Source organism: Ursus maritimus, unplaced genomic scaffold, assembly GCF_017311325.1.
Source record: "Ursus maritimus isolate PB19 unplaced genomic scaffold, ASM1731132v1 scaffold_1, whole genome shotgun sequence".
Classification (NCBI taxonomy): Eukaryota; Metazoa; Chordata; class Mammalia; order Carnivora; family Ursidae; genus Ursus; species Ursus maritimus.
The window spans coordinates 17,924,857-17,945,523 of NW_024423343.1; the positions used below are offsets into that span (position 1 = coordinate 17,924,857).

Sequence of the window (20,667 nt, forward strand, 5' to 3'; positions counted from 1 at the left end):
CCAGAGGAGAATCTATTTCTTGTCTTTTCCAGCTTAAAGAGGCTGCCCACTTTCCTGGCCCCTTCTATCTTCACCGCCAGCAATGGCCAATTGGGTTTTTCATCACATCAATCCCCCTGACACTAACTCTTCTTCCTCCCTGTTCCACATTTAAGGACCCTTGTGATTACATTGAGCCCACCCAGATAATCCAGGCTAATCTCCATATTGTAAGGCCAGCTGACTGGCAACTTTAATTCCATCTGCCATCTGAATTCTCCCTTGGTATCTAGCATAACAGGTTCCAGGGATTAGGACACAGACATCTTGGGGGAAGGGAGGAGGCCATTATTCTGCCTACTGTCAACATGGATGCGTGTTATGGTAGAGATAGTGCTATGGGAGATGGTTCCAGTCCCAGATTGCAAACGGAATACAAGCTGTAGCTTTTCCCTCCCTTCCCAAGTGGTTGGAAATGAAAACACAAAAGATATAAAATTAAGTAACATAGGGTTGCCTGGCTGGCTCAATCGGTAGAGCATATGACTCTTGATCTCTGAGGTTGTAGATTCGAGCCCCACGTTGGGTGTAGAGATTACTTAAAAATAAAATCTTTAAGGAGCTACCGAGGGTCTAGGTCCAGGCAGCCAAAGAGTGTGGTAGGTAACGGTCGTCAGCGCAAGGGTCATTTCGTAGCTGGGAAGGGACTGCCCTCGCCCGTGGTGATGGTGGTTAGCAAGACGAACAAAGACGTGCAGATGGGAGCAGCGATTAACCAAAAGTTGATAGAAACTGGAGAAAAAGAAAGCCTCAAAGAGTGGCTGAGAGCTAAATTAATTGAATGTGGCTGGAAGGACGAGTTGAAGACGCGCTATAAAGAGGTAATTTAAGAAAAAGGACTAGAACACGTTACTGTTGATGACTTGGTGGCTGAAATCACGCCAAAAGGCAGAGCCCTGGTACCTGACAGTATAAAGAAGGAGCTCCTACAAAGAATAAGAACATTCCTTGCTCAGCATGCCAGTCTCTAAGATTGAATTAGATTGTGTTGTTTTGTGGTTTTATTTCTGAAAGTAAAACTTGCCACAAGTTAGGAATCGACTTCCCAAAATAAAATCCTTTTTTGTATGATGGTATACAGTTTTCAGTAATGATGTATACATTGTATTGATTTTTTCCCCTAAATGTGTTATTTTAATAAATATCTCATGAATGGGAAAAAATTAAAAAATAAAAATAAAATCTTTAAAAATAAGTAATATAAATGCATAATCACCCTGGGCAACAAGGAGAGCCCTTGGTGGATCAGAAACCATGAGAATTCCCTGAAAGCTGGCTGGCAGGTAGCAACCGGTCGGAAAAGAAAACCACAGCCCCAAATGTGCAGAGCGACCGACTGACTGCTGCAGCAGTTGACAACAAAATCACTCCAGGCTCAGAGAGGGTGGGTCCTGGGGGCTTTGGGGCTCAGAAGTCACCAACAAGGCACTGATGACTCAGGGTGCCACAATAGGTGCATCCAAGCATGTTAACCACCCCCCACACCCTCCCCCTTCTTGTCTTCTGGGGCCAAGAAACTCCAGCAGGATTACCTGCCTCCCGTGAGAGCAGTGAATATGAGATCATTAGGTGAAAGGAAGGACATGGTTCCTCATGGCTGGTGACACCTAGGAGGAAAGGGAAGCACCATTTGCAGAAGATGAGGGGTCAAAATACCCCCCATCAGTATACGCCCACTGCCATTTATTGACAATATATCACAATGTGCACCATGACATTGTCTCATCCCCCTTTTGCTAAAGAGCCTAGAAATGGAGAGCACAAATGGTCTAACAGGAAATCGCTGATAAAAGATGAGCCTCTGGGACGCCTGGGTGGATCAGATGGTTAAGTCGGCCTTCGGCTTAGGTCATGATCCCTGGGTCCTGGGATTGAGTCCCACATGGGGTCCCACATTGCTCAGCAGGGAGCCTGCTTCTTCCTCTCCCTCTGCCTGCCACTCCCCCTGCTTGTGTTGTCTCTCTCTCTGTCAAACAAATAAATAAAATCTTAAAAAAAAAAGCTTCTAATGAGCAATTACCAAACATATGAAAATCAACATCTTGAAAAAGCTATCAAATCCAGCTTAGAAAAGAACTTTTAACCAGCAAAATAGCTCATAGAGCAAGAATAGGACTTCAGAATGATTGTAACATTCTTGGAGGCAAAGGGATAACACATTCATTTAAGAAAAAAAAAAACAACTGAAAAATTGAACATGATTATAAAACAACAAAAAAACCTCAATTGAACAACCAAAATGGGCACTGTTTTTGTATCACACAGTACAAGACAAAATGCAAACACGATTATTCATGTACCTATTTCATATTCAAATAGGAAAAATTGAACATGATTATGAAACAACAAAAACCCCTCAACGGAACAACCAAAATGGGCAATATGTTTTTGTATCACACAGTACAAGACAAAATACAGGAAGTGTTTATTGAAAGGAAAATCTAAGATGTACAGAGGATCGATGTAAAACTTTCAATATCAGTTAATAAGAGTTCTGAAGTAGAGGGGTGCCTGGGTGGCTCAGTCGGTTAAACATCTGCCTTCAGCTCAAGTCATGATCCCAGCGTCCTGGGATCAAGCCCCACGCTGTGAGCCCCGCTCTGTGAGCCCCGTGTTAGGCTCTATGCTCAGTGGGGACTCTGCTTCTCCCTCTCCCTCTGTCCCTCCCCCCCACTCTCTCTCCCTCTCAAATAAATAAATAAAATCTTTTTTAAAAAAGAAGAGTTCTGAAGTAGAAAATACAATGGGAGAGGAAGTTTTATTTATTACTTTTTAAATTTATTTTATTTAGATTCAATTAATTAAAGCATAGTGTATTATTAATTTCAGAGGTAGATTTCAGTGATTCATCAGTTTTATATAACATCCAGTGCTCTTTACATCACATGCCCTCCTTAATGCCCATGACATGGTTACCACCACCCCCAGCAACCCTCAGTTTGGTTCTTTTTTTTTTTTTAAGATTTTATTTATTTATTTGACAGTGAGAGAGAGAACACAAGCAGGGGAGTGGCAGGCAGAGGAAGAGGGAGAAGCAGGCTCCCCGCTGAGCAGAGAGCCCAACTTGGGGCTCAATCGCAGAACCCTGGGATCATGACCTGAGCTGAAGGCAGATGCTTAACCGAATGCACCACCCAGGAGCCCCTCTCAGTTTGTTGCCTATAGTTAAGAGTCTCTTATGGTATCTCTTGCCCTCTGATTTTGGCTTGTTTTATTTTTCCCTCCCTTCCCCTATGATCCTGTTTCTTAAATTCCACATATGAGTGAAATCATATAATAATTGTCTTCCTATGACTGACTTATTTCGTTTAGCATAATACCCTCTAGTTACATCCACGTCGTTGCAAATGCCAAGATTTCATTCTTCTTGATGGCTGAGTACTATTCCATTATATATAGACCACATCTCCTTTATCCATTCATCTGTCAATGGACATCTGGGCTCTTTCCATAGTTTGGTTATTGTGGACATTGCTGCTATAAGCATTGGGGTGCAGGTGCCCCTTCAGATCACTACATTTGTATCTTTGGGGTAAATACCTAGTAGAGCAATTGCTGGATCTTAGGGTAGCTCTACTTTTAACTTTTTGAGGACCCTCCATGCTGTTTTCCAGAATGGCTGTACCAACTTGCATTCCCACCAGCAGAGTAAGAGGATTCCCCGTTCTCCACATCCTCGCCAACATTTGTTGTTTCCTGACTTGTTAATTTTAGCCATTCGGACTGGTGTGAGGTGGTATCTCATTGTGGTTTTGATCTGTATTTCCCTGATGCCGAGTGATGTCGAGCACTTTTTCATATGTCTGTTGGCCATTTGGATGTCTTCTTTGCAGAAATGTCTGTTCTTGTCTCTGCCCATTTCTTGACTGGATTATTTGTTCTTTGGGTGTTGAATTTGACAAGTTCTTTATAGATTTTGGATATTAGCCTTTTATCTGACAAGATATTTGCAAATACCTTCTCCCATTCTGTAGGTTGTTTTTTGGTTTTGTCGACAGTTTCCTTTGCCAGGCAAAAACTTTTTATCTTGATGAAGTCCCAATAGTTTGTTTTTGCCTTTGTTTCCCTTGCCTTTGGAGACGTGTCTAGCAAGAAGTTGCCATGGCCCACGTCAAAGAGGTTGCTGCCTGTGTTCTTCTCTAGGATTTTGATGGATTCCTGTCTCACATTTAGGTCTTTCAGCCATTTTGAGTTTATTTTTGTATGTGGTTTAAGAAAATGGTCCAGTTTCATTCTTGTGCATGTGACTGTCCAATTTTCCCAGCACCATTTGTCGAAGAGACTGTCTTTTTTCCATTGGTTATTCTTTCCTGCTTTGTCAAAGACTAGTTGACCATAGAATTGAGGGTCCATTTCTGGGCTCTCTATTATGTTCCATTGATTTATGTGTCTGTTTTTGTACCAGTACCTTGATGATTACAGCTTTGTAACATAGCCTGAAGTCCAGAATTGTGATGCCACTAACTTTGATTTTCTTTTTCAACCTTCCTTTGGCTATTTGGGGTCTTTTCTGGTTCCATACAAATTTTAGGATTATTTGTTCCAGCTCTGTGACAAATGTTGAAGGTATTTTGATTGGGATTGCATTGAATGTATAGATTGCTCTGGGTAGCATAGACATTTTAACATTTGTTCTTCCAATCCATGAGCGTGGAATGTTTTTCCATTTCTTTGTGTCTTCAATTTCTTTCATAAGTGTTCTATAGTTTTCAGAGCACAAATCCTTTACCTCTTTGGTTAGGTTTATTCCTAAGTATCTCATGGTTTTTGGTGCAATTGTAAATAGAATCAATTCCTTAATTGCTCTTTCTTCCATCTCATCATTAGCGTAGAGAAATGCAACTGATTTCTGTGCATTGATTTTTTTTTAAGATTTTATTTATTTATTTGACAGAGGAGAGACAGCTAGTGAGAGAGGGAACACAAGCAGGGAGAGTGGGAGAGGAAGAAGCAGGCTTCCCAGCGGAGCAGGGAGCCCGATGCGGGGCTCGATCCCAGGACTCTGGGATCACGCCCTGAGCCAAAGGCAGATGCCCAACGACTGAGCCACCCAGGAGCCCCCTGTGCATTGATTCTATATCCTGCCCCTTTGCTGAATTCCCATATGAGTTCTAGCAATTTTGGAGTGGAGTCTTTTGGGTTTTCCACATAGAGTATCATGTCGTCTGCAAAGAGTGAGAGTTTGACTTCTCTGCTGATTTGGATGTCTTTTATTTCTTTTTGTTGTCTGGTTGCTGAAGCTAAGACTTCTAGTACTATGCTGAACAACAGTGGTGAGAGTGGACATCCCTGCCATGTTCCTGACCTTAGGAGAAAAGCTCTCAGTTTCTCCCCATTGAGAATGATATTCGCTGTGGACTTTTCGTATATGGCTTTTATGATATTGAGTTATGTTTCTTCTATCCCTACACCATGAAGAGTTTTAATCAAGAAAGGATGCTGTATTTTGTCAAATGCTTTTTCTGCATCTATTGAAAGGATCATATGGTTCTTGTCCTTTTTTTTTTTTTAAAGATTTTATTTATTTGACAGAGATAGAGACAGCCAGCGAGAGAGGGAACACAAGCAGGGGGAGTGGGAGAGGAAGAAGCAGGCTCATAGTGGAGGAGCCTGATGTGGGGCTCGATCCCACAACGCCGGGATCACGCCCTGAGCCAAAGGCAGACGCTTAACCACTGTGCCACCCAGGTGCCCCTCTTGTCCTTTCTTTTATTAATGTAGTGTAACACATTGATTTATGGATGTTGAACCACTTTTGCAGCCCAGGAATAAATCCCACTTGGTCGTGGTGAATAATCCTTTTGGTGTACTGTTGGATCCTATTGGCTAGTACCTTGCTGGAATTTTTGCATCCGTATTCATCAGAGATATTGGTCTGTAATTGTGAGAGGAAGTTTAATTCAAATAAATAAGAGAGGAAAACGTCCCAGGGTTGAAGAAAACCATGAACCTTCAGTTGGAAAGGGCCCGCCAAATGCCAGTTAGGATCCTTTTATAGAACCAACATGCAGTTCTATTGTGATGCAGTTGCAGATGCCAGGCATGGAGGAAATCCTGACAACTTCCTACAAGGGGGAAAAAAAGGTGAACTACAAAGTTATAACCACTGTATTGACAGGAAGTCTCTCATTGAAATGCAGGAGCAAGAAAAAAAAAAGGAAAGAATGTTTAAAGTTCAGAAGAAAAACATCTTTTTTTTTAGTGGAAAGAGTCCTTTATTTTTTTATTTTTTTAAGGAAGCGCTATGCCCAATGTGGGGCTCGAACTCATGACCCCAAGATCAAGAGTCACATGCTAAACAATGAATCATGGACACTACATCAAAATCTAATGATGTACTGTATGGTCACTAACATATCATAATTTTAAAAAATAAATAAATAAATTTTTAAAAAAACAAAAGAGTTCCATGCTCTACTGACTGAGGCCACCAGGTACCCCAAGAGGAAAAATCTCTTTGAATCTAGAATCACATACACAGCCCAAACATCGTTCAAGTGAAAATAAAAGGACTTTTTCAGCTGGGAGGGGACTCCAGAAGTTTAACACTTATAGACTTACTCTGAAGTAAATATAAAGGAGGATAGATCAGCACTAAGAAAAAATGAATCCAATGGGTAGTAAGGAGGGCATGTATTGCATGGTGCACTGGGTGTTATACGCAAATAATGAATCATCAAACTTTACATCAGAAACCAGGGATGTACTGTACGGTGACTAACATAATATAATAAAAAAAATTAAAATTAAAAAAAATGAATCAGAGAGGAAGAAGTGAGGAGGCAAACTGCAGGGGTAAGCAAAGACTTTAGTAAACTCATTCAAACTAAAAAGTAGGAAAAAAGAGGCATGCAGGCACACACAGGAGATAGGGAAGGAGGAAAAAAAGAAACAATCAAAGGATAAGAGTGGAGGAGATGGCTGGAGAGGCCTGGAGGGTAGGAGAGGAGGTCTACAGGGCCGAGGGCCCCAAGCACACAGGATTTGCAGAACTTTCCTTTTTAAGTAGGCTCCACACCTAAATAGGGCTTGAACTCAAGACCCTGAGATCAAGAGTCACATGTTCTATCAACTGAGCCAGCCGCGGGCCCCAGAATTTACAGAATGTAATAAGAATGTGAAGACCTGGGGCACCTGGGTGGCTCAGTTGGTGAAGCATCCAACTCTTGATCTCAGCTCAGGTCTTGATCTCAGTGTTGTGAGTTCAAGACCCACGCTGGGCGTGGAGTCTACTTAAAAAAAAAAAAATGTGAAGACTTTGCAAAGAAACCCCAAAACAACCAAAGTGATGATGTATCAAGAAATAACTTGGCCTTGGGGGCGCCTGGGTGGCACAGTTGTTAAGCGTCTGCCTTCGGCTCAGGGCGTGATCGTGATCCTGGCGTTCCGGGATCGAGCCCCACATCAGGCTCTTCCACTAGGAGCCTGCTTCTTCCTCTCCCACTCCCCCTGCTTGTGTTCCCTCTCTCGCTGGCTGTCTCTGTCTAATAAATAAATAAATAAATCTTTAAAAAAAAGAGAGAGAAAGAAAGAAAGAACTTGGCCTTGGCAGAATTAGTTAAAAATGAAATGAAATGCAAATCTTCCAAATGTGACAGGCCTACAGTTACAGTTTTTAAAAGCACACGCACACCCCCTCAAAGGCTTTCCTTCTATTGGAGATACGTTCCCTTGGATAAGGTGCTGACCACATCACTCCCCTGTAAGGTTCTATGCCAGCAAACGTGAGTACAGAGGATCCCATGTAATTCAACCTTCAACTGGAAAAGTTGTGAATGAACTTTTCAAAGAGGCAAGGGAACGTGGGACTGTCCCTCTGAATGAAGCCACAAGAGCTTTGAGCGATGACAAATCAAAGTCATTTGCATGTAGTGGGTACAGAGTGGGGCATTCCTTTCATAAGCTGTCTGAATACATCTATGGAGAAAATCAGCTACAAGTCGTTCAAATTTTGCTTATAACAGTTTCAGCAACAGCTTCAGTTTAGATGATGGGGAGTTGAAACCATACAGTGACCCAACAAATGCTCCAATTCTGGAGTCTGTTTAGAGAAGGGTGATTCTGCGCGTATGCCTGAAATCCAGCAACTTACATGAGAAATTCTTTAAAGGGACATTACTGCTGGCAGAAGACTTCAAAACAGACTCCCCTTGAACTTCAGTGCCCGGTTCATGGTGGCCAAGTGAATTTGGACATGGAGAATCCTCATGATGAAGCACACCTAAAACCTAGAATAAGGTTCAGGGCTTTTAGTGGAGAAAAGCAGGCCTTACACCTGAAAGAGTCAGCACACCTTCCTCTCCAGAAGAGGAAGAGAAGTCAATACTTAATGCAGTTGTGCTTATCGATGATTCAGGGCCAACCACAAAAATGTAAACCGGGGGTACCTGGCTGGCTCCCTCAGGAGACAATGTGACTCTTCATCTCGGGATCATGAGTGTGAGCCCCACACTGGGCATAGAGGTTGCTTAAAAAAAATTCTCAAATCCAGTTAAAATGATGACAGTCATCTGATACAAAGATTCGATAGTGCACACAGGTCCCTGGATGTTGGGGACTTTTTTGGACAGTCTTGTCCTGAATTTGCAACTTTTTTTTTTAAGATTTTATTTATTTATTCGACAGAGAGAGAGACAGCCAACGAGAGAGAGAACACAAGCAGAGGGAGTGGGAGAGGAAGAAGCAGGTTCCCAGCAGAGAAGCCTGATGCAGGGCTCAATCCCAGGACTCTGGGATCATGCCCTGAGCCGAAGGCAGATGCTTAATGACTGCAACACCCAGGCGCCCCTGAATTTGCAACTTAAAGAAGACTTTATTCTTGTGACTTCATTTCCAGGGAGCTGATGGAAAGCCTACCACAAGAAGCAGATATTGTTTTTTTTTTTTAAGATTTTTATTTATTTGACAGAGAGAGACACAGCGAGAGAGGGAACACAAGCAGAGGGAGAGGGAGAAGCAGGCTTCCCGCTGAGCACGGAGCCCGACGCGGGGCTCGATCCCAGGGTGCTGGGATCGTGACCTGAGCCGAAGGCAGACACTTAACGACTGAGCCATCCAGGTGCCCCAGAGCAAATATTCTTAATAGAGTTGACCCCTGAACACTGCAGGGACTAGGGGTGCTGACCCCTCCCCCCACAGTTGAAAATCCATGTATCACTTCGACTTTCCCAAACCTTAACTACTAATAACCTACTGTTGACCAGAGCCTTGAGGATAACATGAAGTTGATGAACATGTATTTTGTATGCTATATTATTATATACTGTATTCTTTTAATAAATCGAAAGGAAAGGAAATGGTATTAAGAAAATCATAAGGAAAGGAAAACACATTTACAGGACTGTACTGTGTTTATCAGGAAAACTCTACGTATGAATGGACTCACAGTTCAAACCCATGTTGTTCAAGGATCAACTGTACTATGATGCTTGAGCAACTAAAATAATATTGCTCCTGGGGCGCCTGGGTGGCTCAGTGGGTTAAGCATATGCCTTCAGCTCAGGTCATGATCTCAGGGTCCTGGGATCGAGCCCTGCATCGGGCTCTCTGCTCAGCACCGAGTCTGCTTCTCCCTCTCCCTCTCCCTCTGTGATCTCTCTCACTCTCAGTCTCTCAAATAAATAAAATCTTTTTATAAATAAAATAAAATAAAATAAAATAAAATAAAATAAAATAGCTCCTATCCATGAAGTAGTGGGTAGGAAAGATGATGTGCCATATTAATTAATATCTTTCTTTAAAATTTTTATTTATTTATTTTTACTTATTTATTAAAGATTTTATGTATTTATTTGTCAGAGAGAGAGCACAAGCAGGAGGAGCAGCAGGCAGAAGGAGAAGCAGGCTCCCTGCTGAGGAAGAAGCCCCAGGTGGGACTCCATCCCAGGACCCTGGGATCACGACCTGAGCTGAAATCAAGAGTCAGATTCTTAACCGACAGAGCCACCCAGGCACCCCCAAGGTTTGTTGTTGTCGTTGTTGTTGTTTTTAATAATCCTTACACCCAACAGGGGCTTGAACTCACAACCTAAAATCACAAGTCTTGCCCTCCACATACTGGAGCCAGCCAGGCGCCCCAAGAATACTTTACAATGGAGTCATTACAGTCTCTCTCAGAGCCTGTTCTGATCACATTCATTTATTCATTCAACACAGTCTTCTAGGGAACCCACTATATACACTGAAAACTGTTCTAATTGCTCAACTCAGAGTATATTTTACTCCAGGACAAACTAGTGTAGAAACTCAGGAATGTATTTTCTGTCAGACACACTGGGTCTAAGGAATGACCAGCATTAAGTGTTTGCATTTCTGCTGAAGCCAAGCATTTTGTGATGAGGTCAGAGAAATCAGGAATGATAGAAAAGCTTTTTTCGTCTTCCCAGATATCACTTCATCTTTGGTCACTACTCCTGATTACTTTCCTATTACTGCCATAACAGATTACTACAAATTTAGTGCCTTAAAAGAGCACAGATTTTCAATCTTACGATTCTATACATTAGAAGCCCACCATGGGGGTTGCTGGGCTAAAATGAAGGTGACAAGGATGCCTGGGTGGCTCGGTCAGTTAGGTGTCTGCCTTCAGCTCAGGTCATGATCCCAGAGTTCTCGGATGGGATCGAGTCCTGCATGGAGCTCATTGCTCAGCAGGGAGCCTGCTTCTCCCTCTGCCTGCTGCTCCCCCTGCTTGTGCACGCTCTCTCTCTCCCTCTCTGTCTGACAAATAAATAAATAAGCTCTTAAAAAATAAAATAAAATAAAATAAAATAAAATAAAATAAAATAAAATAAAATAAAATAAGTGACAGCAGGGCTGCATTTTTTTCAGGAGGCTCTAGGGGAGAATCACTTCCTTACCTTTCCAGCCTCTAGAGCCTGCCTGCATTTCTTGGCTCGTAGCCCCCTTTGCGCACCTTTCCGCCCCTTCTCTGCAACAGCCAGAGAAGGTTCTCTGTGCTTATGGACTCGTGATTACATTGGTCCACTGGATAATGCATTATTATCTCCCCATCTTAAAGTCTGTAGGAACCTCAATCACACCTGCAAAGTCAGTGGCCTTTGCCATGTTAATTAACACATCACGGCTTCCTTCTGGTAGCTCCGGGGGAAAACCTGTCCTTGCCTCTTCCAATTTGCAAAGGCTGCTGGCATCCCTTGGCTCAAGGCCATATCTCGGCAATCTCTGCTTCTGGCCTTCCATCTTTTACACTTTTGATTCTCCTGCCTCCCTCTTACACCGATCCGTGTGATCACATTTTTAAAGATTTATTTATTGATTTTAGAGAGGGGGAGAGGGGGAGAGGGGCAGAGGGAGAGAGAGAATCCCCAGCAGATTCCCCGCTGAGCGAGGAGCCCGATGTGGAGCTTGATCTCAGGATCCTGAGATCATAACCTGAGCGGAAATCAAGAGTCCAACGCTCAACCGACTGAGCCCCCCAGGCACCCCCCTTGTGATTACATTTAGCTTACCTAGATGATCCAGAATAATCTCTTCATCTCAAAATGCTCGACTTAATCATATCTGTAAAGTTCCCTTTATCATATAAGGTAACCTATACACAGATTTGGGGGTCAGGACATGAACATTTTTGGAGGGCCATTATCCTGCCTGCCATGGTCTACCTTTGCCCCCGAAGTTTGCATCCATCCCAAATAAACGCACCCCATCCAAAGGTGCTCAAAAGCCTCCACCCATTACAGCATCAACTCAGAGTCCAAAATTTTATCCGAATCTCACCATCTTGAAAGTCCCCAATCTCATTATTTCAATTATCTGACGTTTGGGTGAGGACTTGGGTATGATTCCTGGGGCACAATGGCTCTCCATCTATGCCCCCGTGCACCGAGAGAACACGGTCTTGGCTCCCAGATATAATGGTAGGACAGTCCTAGAATAATGGTTCCAGACATTCCCATGCAAAAAGCAGAAAATGGAATGAAGGAAGGAGCCACCAACGTCCCAAACAATGTAGAAATCCAGCCAGGCAGCCAGCATTCATTAGGTTTTAAGGCCTGGGAATAAACTGTGACCCCTAGGTCCGTGCTGTGGGCCTGTGACTCCTCCTCAGAGCTCTTCCCTTTTCCATGAGCGGTGGTGGCACGTGTTTGTAGCTGACGAGTTTTATCAGCTTGTTTCCTGCCTGGAGGTCAGCAATACTTTCACACAGGCTGCGGAGTGTTTGCTCCGTTTAGTCATTTTCCTGAGTTCTGTTCATTAAATTCCTGCAATCGTTGTAACATTTAAAAATGTATAATCCTCTCAAGAAAGATGTCACAATGATGAGTAAGACAACCATGGGTGAGATCAGTCGTTTTGCATGATGTATGTGACCAAAATGTGTGACGTGTCTGGCTTACCGATAAAGAATGTTTTCATTGGGGGAAAAAAAAAGGACACGGCATTTCAGAGATTGAAAGTGATTGACTAAAAAAAAATGAGGGGTGCACCTGGGTGGCTCAGTCAGTTGATGGTTTGCCTTCGGCTCAGGTCATGATCCCAGGGTCCTGGAATCGAGCCCCGCATCAGGCTCCCTGCCCGCAGGGAGCCTGGTCTCCGTCTCCCTCTGCCTGCCGTTCCCCCTACTCGTGCTCTCTCTCTCTGTCAAAGAAATAAATAAAATCTTAAAAAAAAAAAAAAGAACCATGAAGGGCCTTATTTTTTTTTTAATTAAAATAAATAAATAATAAATTTTTTAAAAATGACGGGGTGCCTGGGTGGCTCAGTCAGTTAAACATCTGCCTTGGGCTCGGATCATGATCGCAGGGTCGTGGGATCAGGCCCTGCATCAACCTCCCTGCTCAGCAGCGAGTCTGCTTCTCCCTCTCCCTGTGCCCCTCCCCCCTGCTCCTGTGTTCGAGCATGCTCACTCTCTGTCTCTCAAATAAAAAAATAAAATCTTAAAAAAAAAAAATGACAGAAAGAAATTGCTATCTTCACAAATGTCCTGGGGCTAGAATGTCTTCCTTATCAATGGACACAGTTTATCTCTTCGAAAGGGCATATTTGAAGAACAGTAGACTCTCGAACCAGACTTCTGGAGTCCCAGTCCTGGCTTCACCACTTATTAGGGATGTGACTCTGGGGAAATTGTTTAATCTCTCTGTACCTCAGTTTTCTCATCTGTGCAATGGGTATGATTTCAGTGCCTGCCTCACAGGATGGTTATGAGGATTGCATGAGCTTTTACTTATAACATGCCTGGCACGTAGTAAGTTCTGTATACGTGTTTGTTATATAAATAATTAAATTAACAACAGAAGATCATTTGGTGCGGGGAGTGTGATTTCTAAGAGGAAAAAAAAGGTAATGGTAGGACTGGAAATAAAATCAAAAAAAGCCCTCAGAACATAAGGGAAAAGAGTTTCAGTGCAATGCATAAGGCATGATACCATTTGTGGGGGAAAAAGCTATTTCTACAAGGTATGTGTCTGTATGTAAACTCATAGAAATGCCTCTGGCAGGATACTTAGCTCTCTGGAGGGGACAGCCAAGGAGAACCTCAGCCTTATTTTGCACATTTGAACCGTTACCATGAGAACATATCTGTGTGTTCTTTGTGAAACTTTGTTTTGCTTTGTTTTTTTTTTTTTTGAAAATCAACGTTAAAAAACAAAGCTCTGAGGAAGCAATGAGGATGAGTGGGTAGAGCTCTGCCTTCTGGGAGTGAAGGGAAGTCACAGAAGAGATGACATCAGAATTGGATCTTCAAGGAGGCGTCGCCTGAAGAAAAGAGATTGCTGAAGGCAGCGCAGCTGGAGAAGAAAAGGATGTATTTGAGGCAGGATCGGAACTCGAACAGAGTTCTGGCATGTGTGGCTGGGCGAGGAGAGGAAGGGAGGGTCAGGTCTGAGATGGGGCTGTGCAGATGGGTTTAGGGTCGGTCATAAAGGGCTGCTGTACACTCAGAGGGGCTTGAACTTTGTGGAGACAACTTTTTAACCCGCGTCAGGGATATGATCACAAAAGAAGTATCCTTTGGCAGCCAGGTGGCAAGTGGACCGGACAGGTAGGGAACGGATGCGTGGGGACTGGTTAAGGAGGCTGCTGCCCTCACTGTCCCTCGGGAATTGCTCCAGAAGTGACAGAATAGTGTCAGAATTGGTCTTGATTTTATTTTATTTTTTTTTAAAGATTTTATTTATTTATTCGACAGAGATAGAGACAGCCAGCGAGAGAGGGAACACAAGCAGGGGGAGTGGGAGAGGAAGAAGCAGGCTCATAGCGGAGGAGTCTGATGTGGGGCTCGATCCCATAACGCCGGGATCACGCCCTGAGCCAAAAGCAGTGGTCTTGATTTTAAAGAGAATTAGGAAGAGGTATCCATGGTACCTGAGTCTCAGCATCGACTCCGAGTTTTTGTGGTAACCGTATCCTGCTTTGGGTAATCACCTTTTCTCACCTTTAGCCTTTGTGCTTTTGGCTCTGGGCTCCAGAGGTAGGACACGGGATATAAGTCATTAACTCATTCTGTCCCCTCAGCCACCTTTCCTGGAGGAGCACATGATCCCAAGCAGGACAATCAGGCCCACCAAGACCCATTCTGGGACATCCGGAAGCCAACCCCCTCCTGAGACCAGGTGTGACATGATGGGAACCTGGAGCCGCTCAAGCTGCCATGTGCCCCAGGGAAGGAGAGCCTAGAGCTGGGTCTTGGCAGCCTCTTTGCAGCCCCACCCAGATCAAGACAAACCTGAGCCAGCCGTGGCCACAGACTTCTCACAAGCCAGTGATTTTTAAATTAAATTTAATTTAATTTAGTTTGGGGATGCCTGGGTGGCTCAGTCAGTTAAGCGTCTGCCTTCAGCTTGGGTCATGATCCCAGGGGTCCTGGGATCAAGCCCCATGCAGGCTCTCTGCTCAGCGGAGAGTCTGCTTCTCCCTCTCCCTCTGCCTGCCCTGCTCTCCCTGCTTGTGCTCGCTCTCTCTCTCTCTCACTGACAAATAAATAAACAAAATCTTTTTAAAAAATTAATTTAGTTTGGTTTAATTCAGTTCGAGTGGCGTTTTCTGTCCAAACTGACTCTGAATTAAGAGTATTCAGTGTTTCTAATGATTAGCCCTGGGAACGAAGAGCATCTCTGAAATCTATTGCTATTAGTCTCTTGGTAAGAAATGAGGATGTCCTTAGCCACTGCCAGTGCCTCTTAGGGAGGGGAGGAAGTGTCATTCTGATTTGCTAAGTTAACAGAATCTAATAAGGCTTTAAAGATGCTGGAAGGGGTGGCCCAGACCAGTGTGACTCCCAGACTTTGGGATTTCACAGAATTCAGCAGCAAAATTAAAAAGACAAATCTTAGGGTTCAAATTAGAATGCCAAGTGTTTTTTGCTTTTTTTTTTTTTTTTTTAGATTTTTTTAAGAGAGAGGGTGCGCAGAGGGAGGGGCAGAGGGAGACAGAAAACAAGAGAATCTCAGGCAGACTCCTCACTGAACACGGAGCCTGTCCCAGAGATCATGACCTGAGCCAAAACCAAGAGTCAGACGCCCAACTGACTAAGCCACCCAGCTGCCCCTAAAATTGCCAAGTTTTAATTTTGTTAAGTAATCATAAAAGAATATATCATAAAATACCATAAAAGAAGTGCTTTTGCTCTCTCTCTCACACACACGTATACACACACACACACACACACACACACACAGAGAAAGGATAACTTTCAAATACAGGATATCCCTTTAAAATGAATACCTCTGGCTTTGGGAAAGACTACATTGTACTCCTGTCTCTCTCTCTCTGTCTCACATACGTGAAAACTTTTTACTAGCAATGCCTAGTGGAGAATCCCGTGCCCCTCGGTAGAGTCCCCACCCCTCAGATGTCATCCACATCCCTGGGACAGGGCAAGTTTGAACAACACAGGGTCCCAGGCCTAGGAGGAGGGTTGCAGATCCCAGGGAAAGGTCTCACTCAAGGCAGGGAGGATCGGCCAAGGGAAGCCAGGCAGCGAGAGCACGAAGCTCAGAGAGACTTGAGGAGAATCTCCCCTTCCCACCACTGCCTGAGCCCCACCAGCCCTCTCGCCCGTCCACCGCCTGAGTAGGGAGACCAGGAGCCCAGGCTAGTTGCAGGGCTGGGTCTAGAGGAATGTGCTGGGAGAGACCGGAGACTGTGAACAGGCAGGGTCCCCCCTCCCGAGCAGCAGCTGCCTCGCTGGGAACTCAGCATCAACAGACACCTGGGCCAGCTCCTGAGTGTGGAGCTGGGCTGCTCTCCTGTGCCTGGAGGAAGAGTAGCTCTGTCAGCTCAGCTCTGAGAGGGGGAAGACGTTAGCCTAGGGGCGAAGGGATGGGAGTCTCTCCCCTCCACAGCCCCTTCCTGGGGCAGGCACTTACCCACCCTGTGAAGCGGGGTTCGTAGGTAGGAGTCTTTGATGAGTCACTGGTAGCACACATGCGCACTGTGGTTGTGCGGTCAATACCAGAAAGTGCTCCAACTTTCAGTCACGGGGATCTGAACATCCCCCCTTTTAAAGGGAGACTGGATGGAAGCTGCTGGCTGAGAGCCAGGACCCTGGGGCAAGGGCGGAAGGACGATCAGACAGAGGAGAGTAAACTAAGCAGGGAGGAAGGCCAGGGAAGCAGGGCCCTGACAAGGCAGGCAGGAATGGACTGATAGGGGACACAACGGGAAGAGAAGAGGACTCTTTGCACCCGGCTGTGGACGCGGAGCATGTGCGCAAAGAGCATACACAGATGGACACGGGAGCCTGTTTCCTCGGTGGCAGGCTTTGCTTTTCCACACCTCTGACATTGAGCACTGAGTTAAGAAGTCAGTGTAACGAAACACAGGGCACATTCAGGAAACCAAAGGCCGAACTGAATTCCAGTTCGCCAGGCCGCACGGAGTCCGTGTCAAGAGCCAGTGGTAGATTCAAGGGCGTCCCGGGAGCCTCAGCAAGTTAAAATCCTCAGGTCTTCATGCTCCCCCCTCTCTGCCCTTGTCAACTTTCGGACCCTGCCGACTCATCCGTCTTTGCCTTATTTCCCACCCAAGTTCCTGAGAAACCCAGGATCTAAGCTGCTCCGAGCGTCTGTCTCCAGTGGGCCCCTGAAAACCATCATCTCTGGCCGGTCTACAAATCACCTGACCTTGAGCTAGGGGTCCATCAGCTCAGGCAGAGAATAGCAGGGGAGCAGCACGAGGTTCCAGCAGTCTCCACAGTGGCCGTCAAGAGCTTGGAACACTGTGTCTTCCGCAAGTGTTGCAGCTTCCCACCGGGGCATAGCCAATCACGGCTCTGGAACCCCACGACCTTGAGGTCAAGTGAGGCTGTGTGACCTGAGATCCTACAATCTCATGCTCCTGGGGCCCAGACCTGCCTCCCACCGTATCAGAGAAGCCAGAGAATGCATGCCAAGTCATATGCACTGTGTTGTTTATTGTCACATGTTACCCATGGGACGGGGCGGGGTGGGGAAGGGAGCCCTCAGGCAGAGAGAAATGGGAGGAGGGGGAAGTGGGAACCACCCATTTTCTGAACTCTGCTCCTCCTTCCAGCTGTTGACGGGTGCGGGCTTGGCCCCCAGCAGGACCCTCTCAGATACAAGCACAGTGTTGTGTGAGAAGGTTGGGCACGGTCTCATACTTGAAAGAGTAACCGCCATCTGAGGTGGTGCGAACTCGTAGGGGCCTCATGGTCCCAGGGAGGGCCGCACAGCAGGGCTGGGCCCCTGGCACCAAAGAAAGGGGTTGGACTGGGGTGGGAGGAGCCCCAAGCTCCGGCAGGGGCAGGTCTGGCGGGGCAGGCAGCCCACAGCCCCCGTGACAATAGTGGAAGATGAAGCTGGGAGGGTGCACAATCCACCGGTCCCAGCCCAGCTCCTGGAAGGAGATATTGAGGGCCGCTCTGTGGCAGTCGGCATGGGCAGCGGGTTCCTCCGGAGGCCTCTGGAGCAGACGCAGCGCGGCAGGAGACCAAGGCCAGGGCAGCGGGGGAGTCGAGCGTCGGGTTCTCTCCCCTGTGCTGGGCGGCCTGGCCCGGGTGTGGGCCACCAGGAAGGGTGTGGCCTCAGGCCGGGCTGAGCAGGAACAGAGAGGGCATCGCAGCTGTAGGACCAGAACAGGGTTGGTCAGCAGAGGGAGGGCAGAGGGGGCCAGGTGCAGCACCGCCCAGCGAGGGGGTGCCTGGCCCAACGACATGGGCACGGCCATGGGGACCCCTGATGACAGTGCCAGCAGGCTTAGCAGGGGCCCAGAGCTGTTGGAGGCCGCTTTGCTCTGCCTGTCCAGTCCCGTGTGGAACCACAGGTGGGCTGAAGTCACTAGGCGGCTGCGCGTGTGCTGGGATGGCCGGAACACATATGTGAAGAGGCCGTCCTCGGCCTCCCGGGTCAGCTCTCTAGCATCTGGCTCACCCACACAGCTGGCACCTGCAGGAGACAGAGGAAAGGGAGAGGGCAGTCCTGACTGGCAGAGCCTGGGACCTCTCCTCAGCGGCAGGGATGCGACGGCCATTCATCAGCCAGCCACACTCCGAGCGCTCTGTCAGACTCGGGGCCTCTCTCCCCGCTCCTGAGAGAATGGACAGAGAGAGGCTCTCCATTCGTGATTTCATCCTTAAAGGACTTAAAAAATGCAAGATGTTGCCAGCTTCTCTCTGAAACGGTTTTACCAATTAATATTCCCATGAGCGATGTATGAGAGGCCCTGCCCACCCTCTACCTTCACCAACGCTTGGCATCGTTCCACCTAAATTTTTGTTCCCCAGTCACGTAAAATGGGATCTTGAGTGATGGGACACAGGCATGTGAAAACACAGGCATTTGTTTTATTCCCCCATATAGCTTTTTAAAAATTTTTCTTTTAAGATTTTATTTTAAGTAATCTCTACACCCAACACGGGGCTCGAACTCACAACGCCGAGATCAAACGTCACTCGCTCTTGCGACTGAGCCAGCCAGGCGCCCCACCCCATGTACCTTTTTATATTGTCGGAAATATCGCATGATACATTCTTTAAAACAATTCCACTTTTAGGGGCACCTGGCTGGCACAGTCGGTTGAGCATCTAACTCTTGGTTTCAGTCATGATCTCAGGGTTGTGGGATCGAGCCCGAACTGGGCTCCACACTCAGTGTGGAGTCTGCTTGAGATTCTCTGCCTCACCCTCTGCCCCTCCAGCTTGTGCGCTCTCTCTCTCTAAAACAAATAAATAAATCTTTTTTAAAAAATTCCACTTAAGGGGTGCCTGGGTGGCTCAGTCATTAAGCGTCTGCCTTCGGCTCAGGGCGTGATCCCAGAGTCCTGGGATCAAGCCCCACATCAGGCTCCTCTGCTGGGAGCCTGCTTCTTCCTCTCCCACTCCCCCTTCTTGTGTTCCCTCTCTCGCTGGCTGTCTCTCTCTCTCTGTCAAATAAATAAATAAAATCTTTAAAAAAAATTCCACTTAAAAAAGTAAGTTAATATCAGAAAAAAAAAAAAAAGAGGGGGAGGAGGGGCGAGCATATAACCCAGAATAGAGGACAGTGCTTTCTAAGAAAGGCAGTTGGCATCCTTCCACGACAGGTACGCAGACTGTACTAAACAATCATGACCAGGTGAAGGACTGGAGATTGGGACCATACTGTCCTGTGGATTCTCTCATTATAAATCTCACAATGGATCTATTTTGCAGATAAGGAAACAGGGTTACAAAGGGGAAGTGACATTTAACTGCTAAGTGGCCAGGCTGAGATTCTGCCTGATCTTAAAGCCACACTAAGTCACTGTGCTGCAGGGAGACTGAGGCACAGGGAGGCAGGGGCTCCTCTCGGAGGGAAAGGTGTGCCAGGCTACAAGAAAGTTCACCTGGAAGAGGGCTTTACGGGTTCAGTCAGTGGAACACAGGAACACACATAAGCAGATGAAAAGGGAATTCAAGAGAAAGTAGACTTATTTCCTGGAAAAGTTTCCCAACTAATCTTACCCCTGCATTTCTGGTATCCTCTCAAGTCTCAGCTAGAAGAGGAGAGGTAGCAGAAAGGGGCCCAAGCCCACATATCTCTGTCTCTAGAGACTCGTGGTCTCCCAAATGAACGTCTCCCAAAGGCCTCCTCTGAGCCTTGAACCGTTTCGCTTAATCCCGAGAGGTAGACATTAAGGCCCATTTCAGGTGAGGAGACAGAGATTCAAACCCAGACCTGCCTGGCTCCTGAGCCCATGCTGTGTACGTTGCTTCTCAAAGTCACCCTGCCAGTCCCCCACCCTCATTACCTGTAGTCGGGAAAAGGATGGCCTGGGAGACATCCTCCTCCTCCCTGGGCTCAGAGCCCCTGCGCGGGAAGCCCCCCTGGGCATGTCTTCGGGGCAGACGCCTGACTCCAGGATCCCCACCTTCCCCGGCCAGTGCCGGGGGCCCCAAAGCATCCAAGAACAGGGCCCTCACCTTGGCCAGGACAAGGGCCCGGTCCAGCTCTGGCCCGTGGCAGCCATGCCCACTCTTTGGGGACAGCAGCAAGAGGAGCAGGAATGGCAGCTGGGGCAGCATAGCTCACCTAGCCCTGCCACTGGTGAACCCGCACCCTGCCCCGTGCCCCTTCTCTCAGAGTCTGCCCCCTGCCCACCCCACCCACTCTGCCCTCCCCATCCCACCACCGGTCCTCTTCTACCCTTCTCATGCTGCTCTCCCCAGTCCTTCCCACGCCCTGC

General features: G+C 46.5%; 1 protein-coding gene and 2 pseudogenes across 1 annotated transcript; 2 read left to right on the forward strand and 1 right to left on the reverse strand.

The window, feature by feature from the left end:
• The first annotated feature begins 627 nt into the window (after positions 1-627).
• LOC103662736 lies at positions 628-1,015 on the forward strand (annotated as a pseudogene).
• A 5,029-nt stretch (positions 1,016-6,044) lies between these two features.
• Positions 6,045-8,135, forward strand: LOC103662869 (annotated as a pseudogene).
• Positions 8,136-17,421: 9,286 nt separating this feature from the next.
• Positions 17,422-20,568, reverse strand: INHA (inhibin subunit alpha). Its single transcript, XM_008690421.2, has 2 exons — positions 20,233-20,568; positions 17,422-18,410 (listed from the first exon to the last, which is right to left on the reverse strand). Exons 1-2 carry the CDS (start codon positions 20,504-20,506, stop codon positions 17,578-17,580), a joined length of 1,107 nt encoding a protein of 368 aa, XP_008688643.2. The 5' UTR covers positions 20,507-20,568; the 3' UTR covers positions 17,422-17,577.
• Between the last annotated feature and the right edge of the window lie 99 nt (positions 20,569-20,667).

What these genes read in the sequence shown, in the direction of transcription:
- INHA (XM_008690421.2), bottom strand. Translation starts at nt 20,506, where the DNA reads ATGCTGCCCCAGCTGCCATTCCTGCTCCTCTTGCTGCTGTCCCCAAAG. An exon ending in CATCCTTTTCCCGACTACAG is followed by an intron (nt 18,411 to 20,232) that starts GTAATGAGGGTG and finishes TGTCTCCTGCAG; the next exon opens with GTGCCAGCTGTGTGGGTGAG.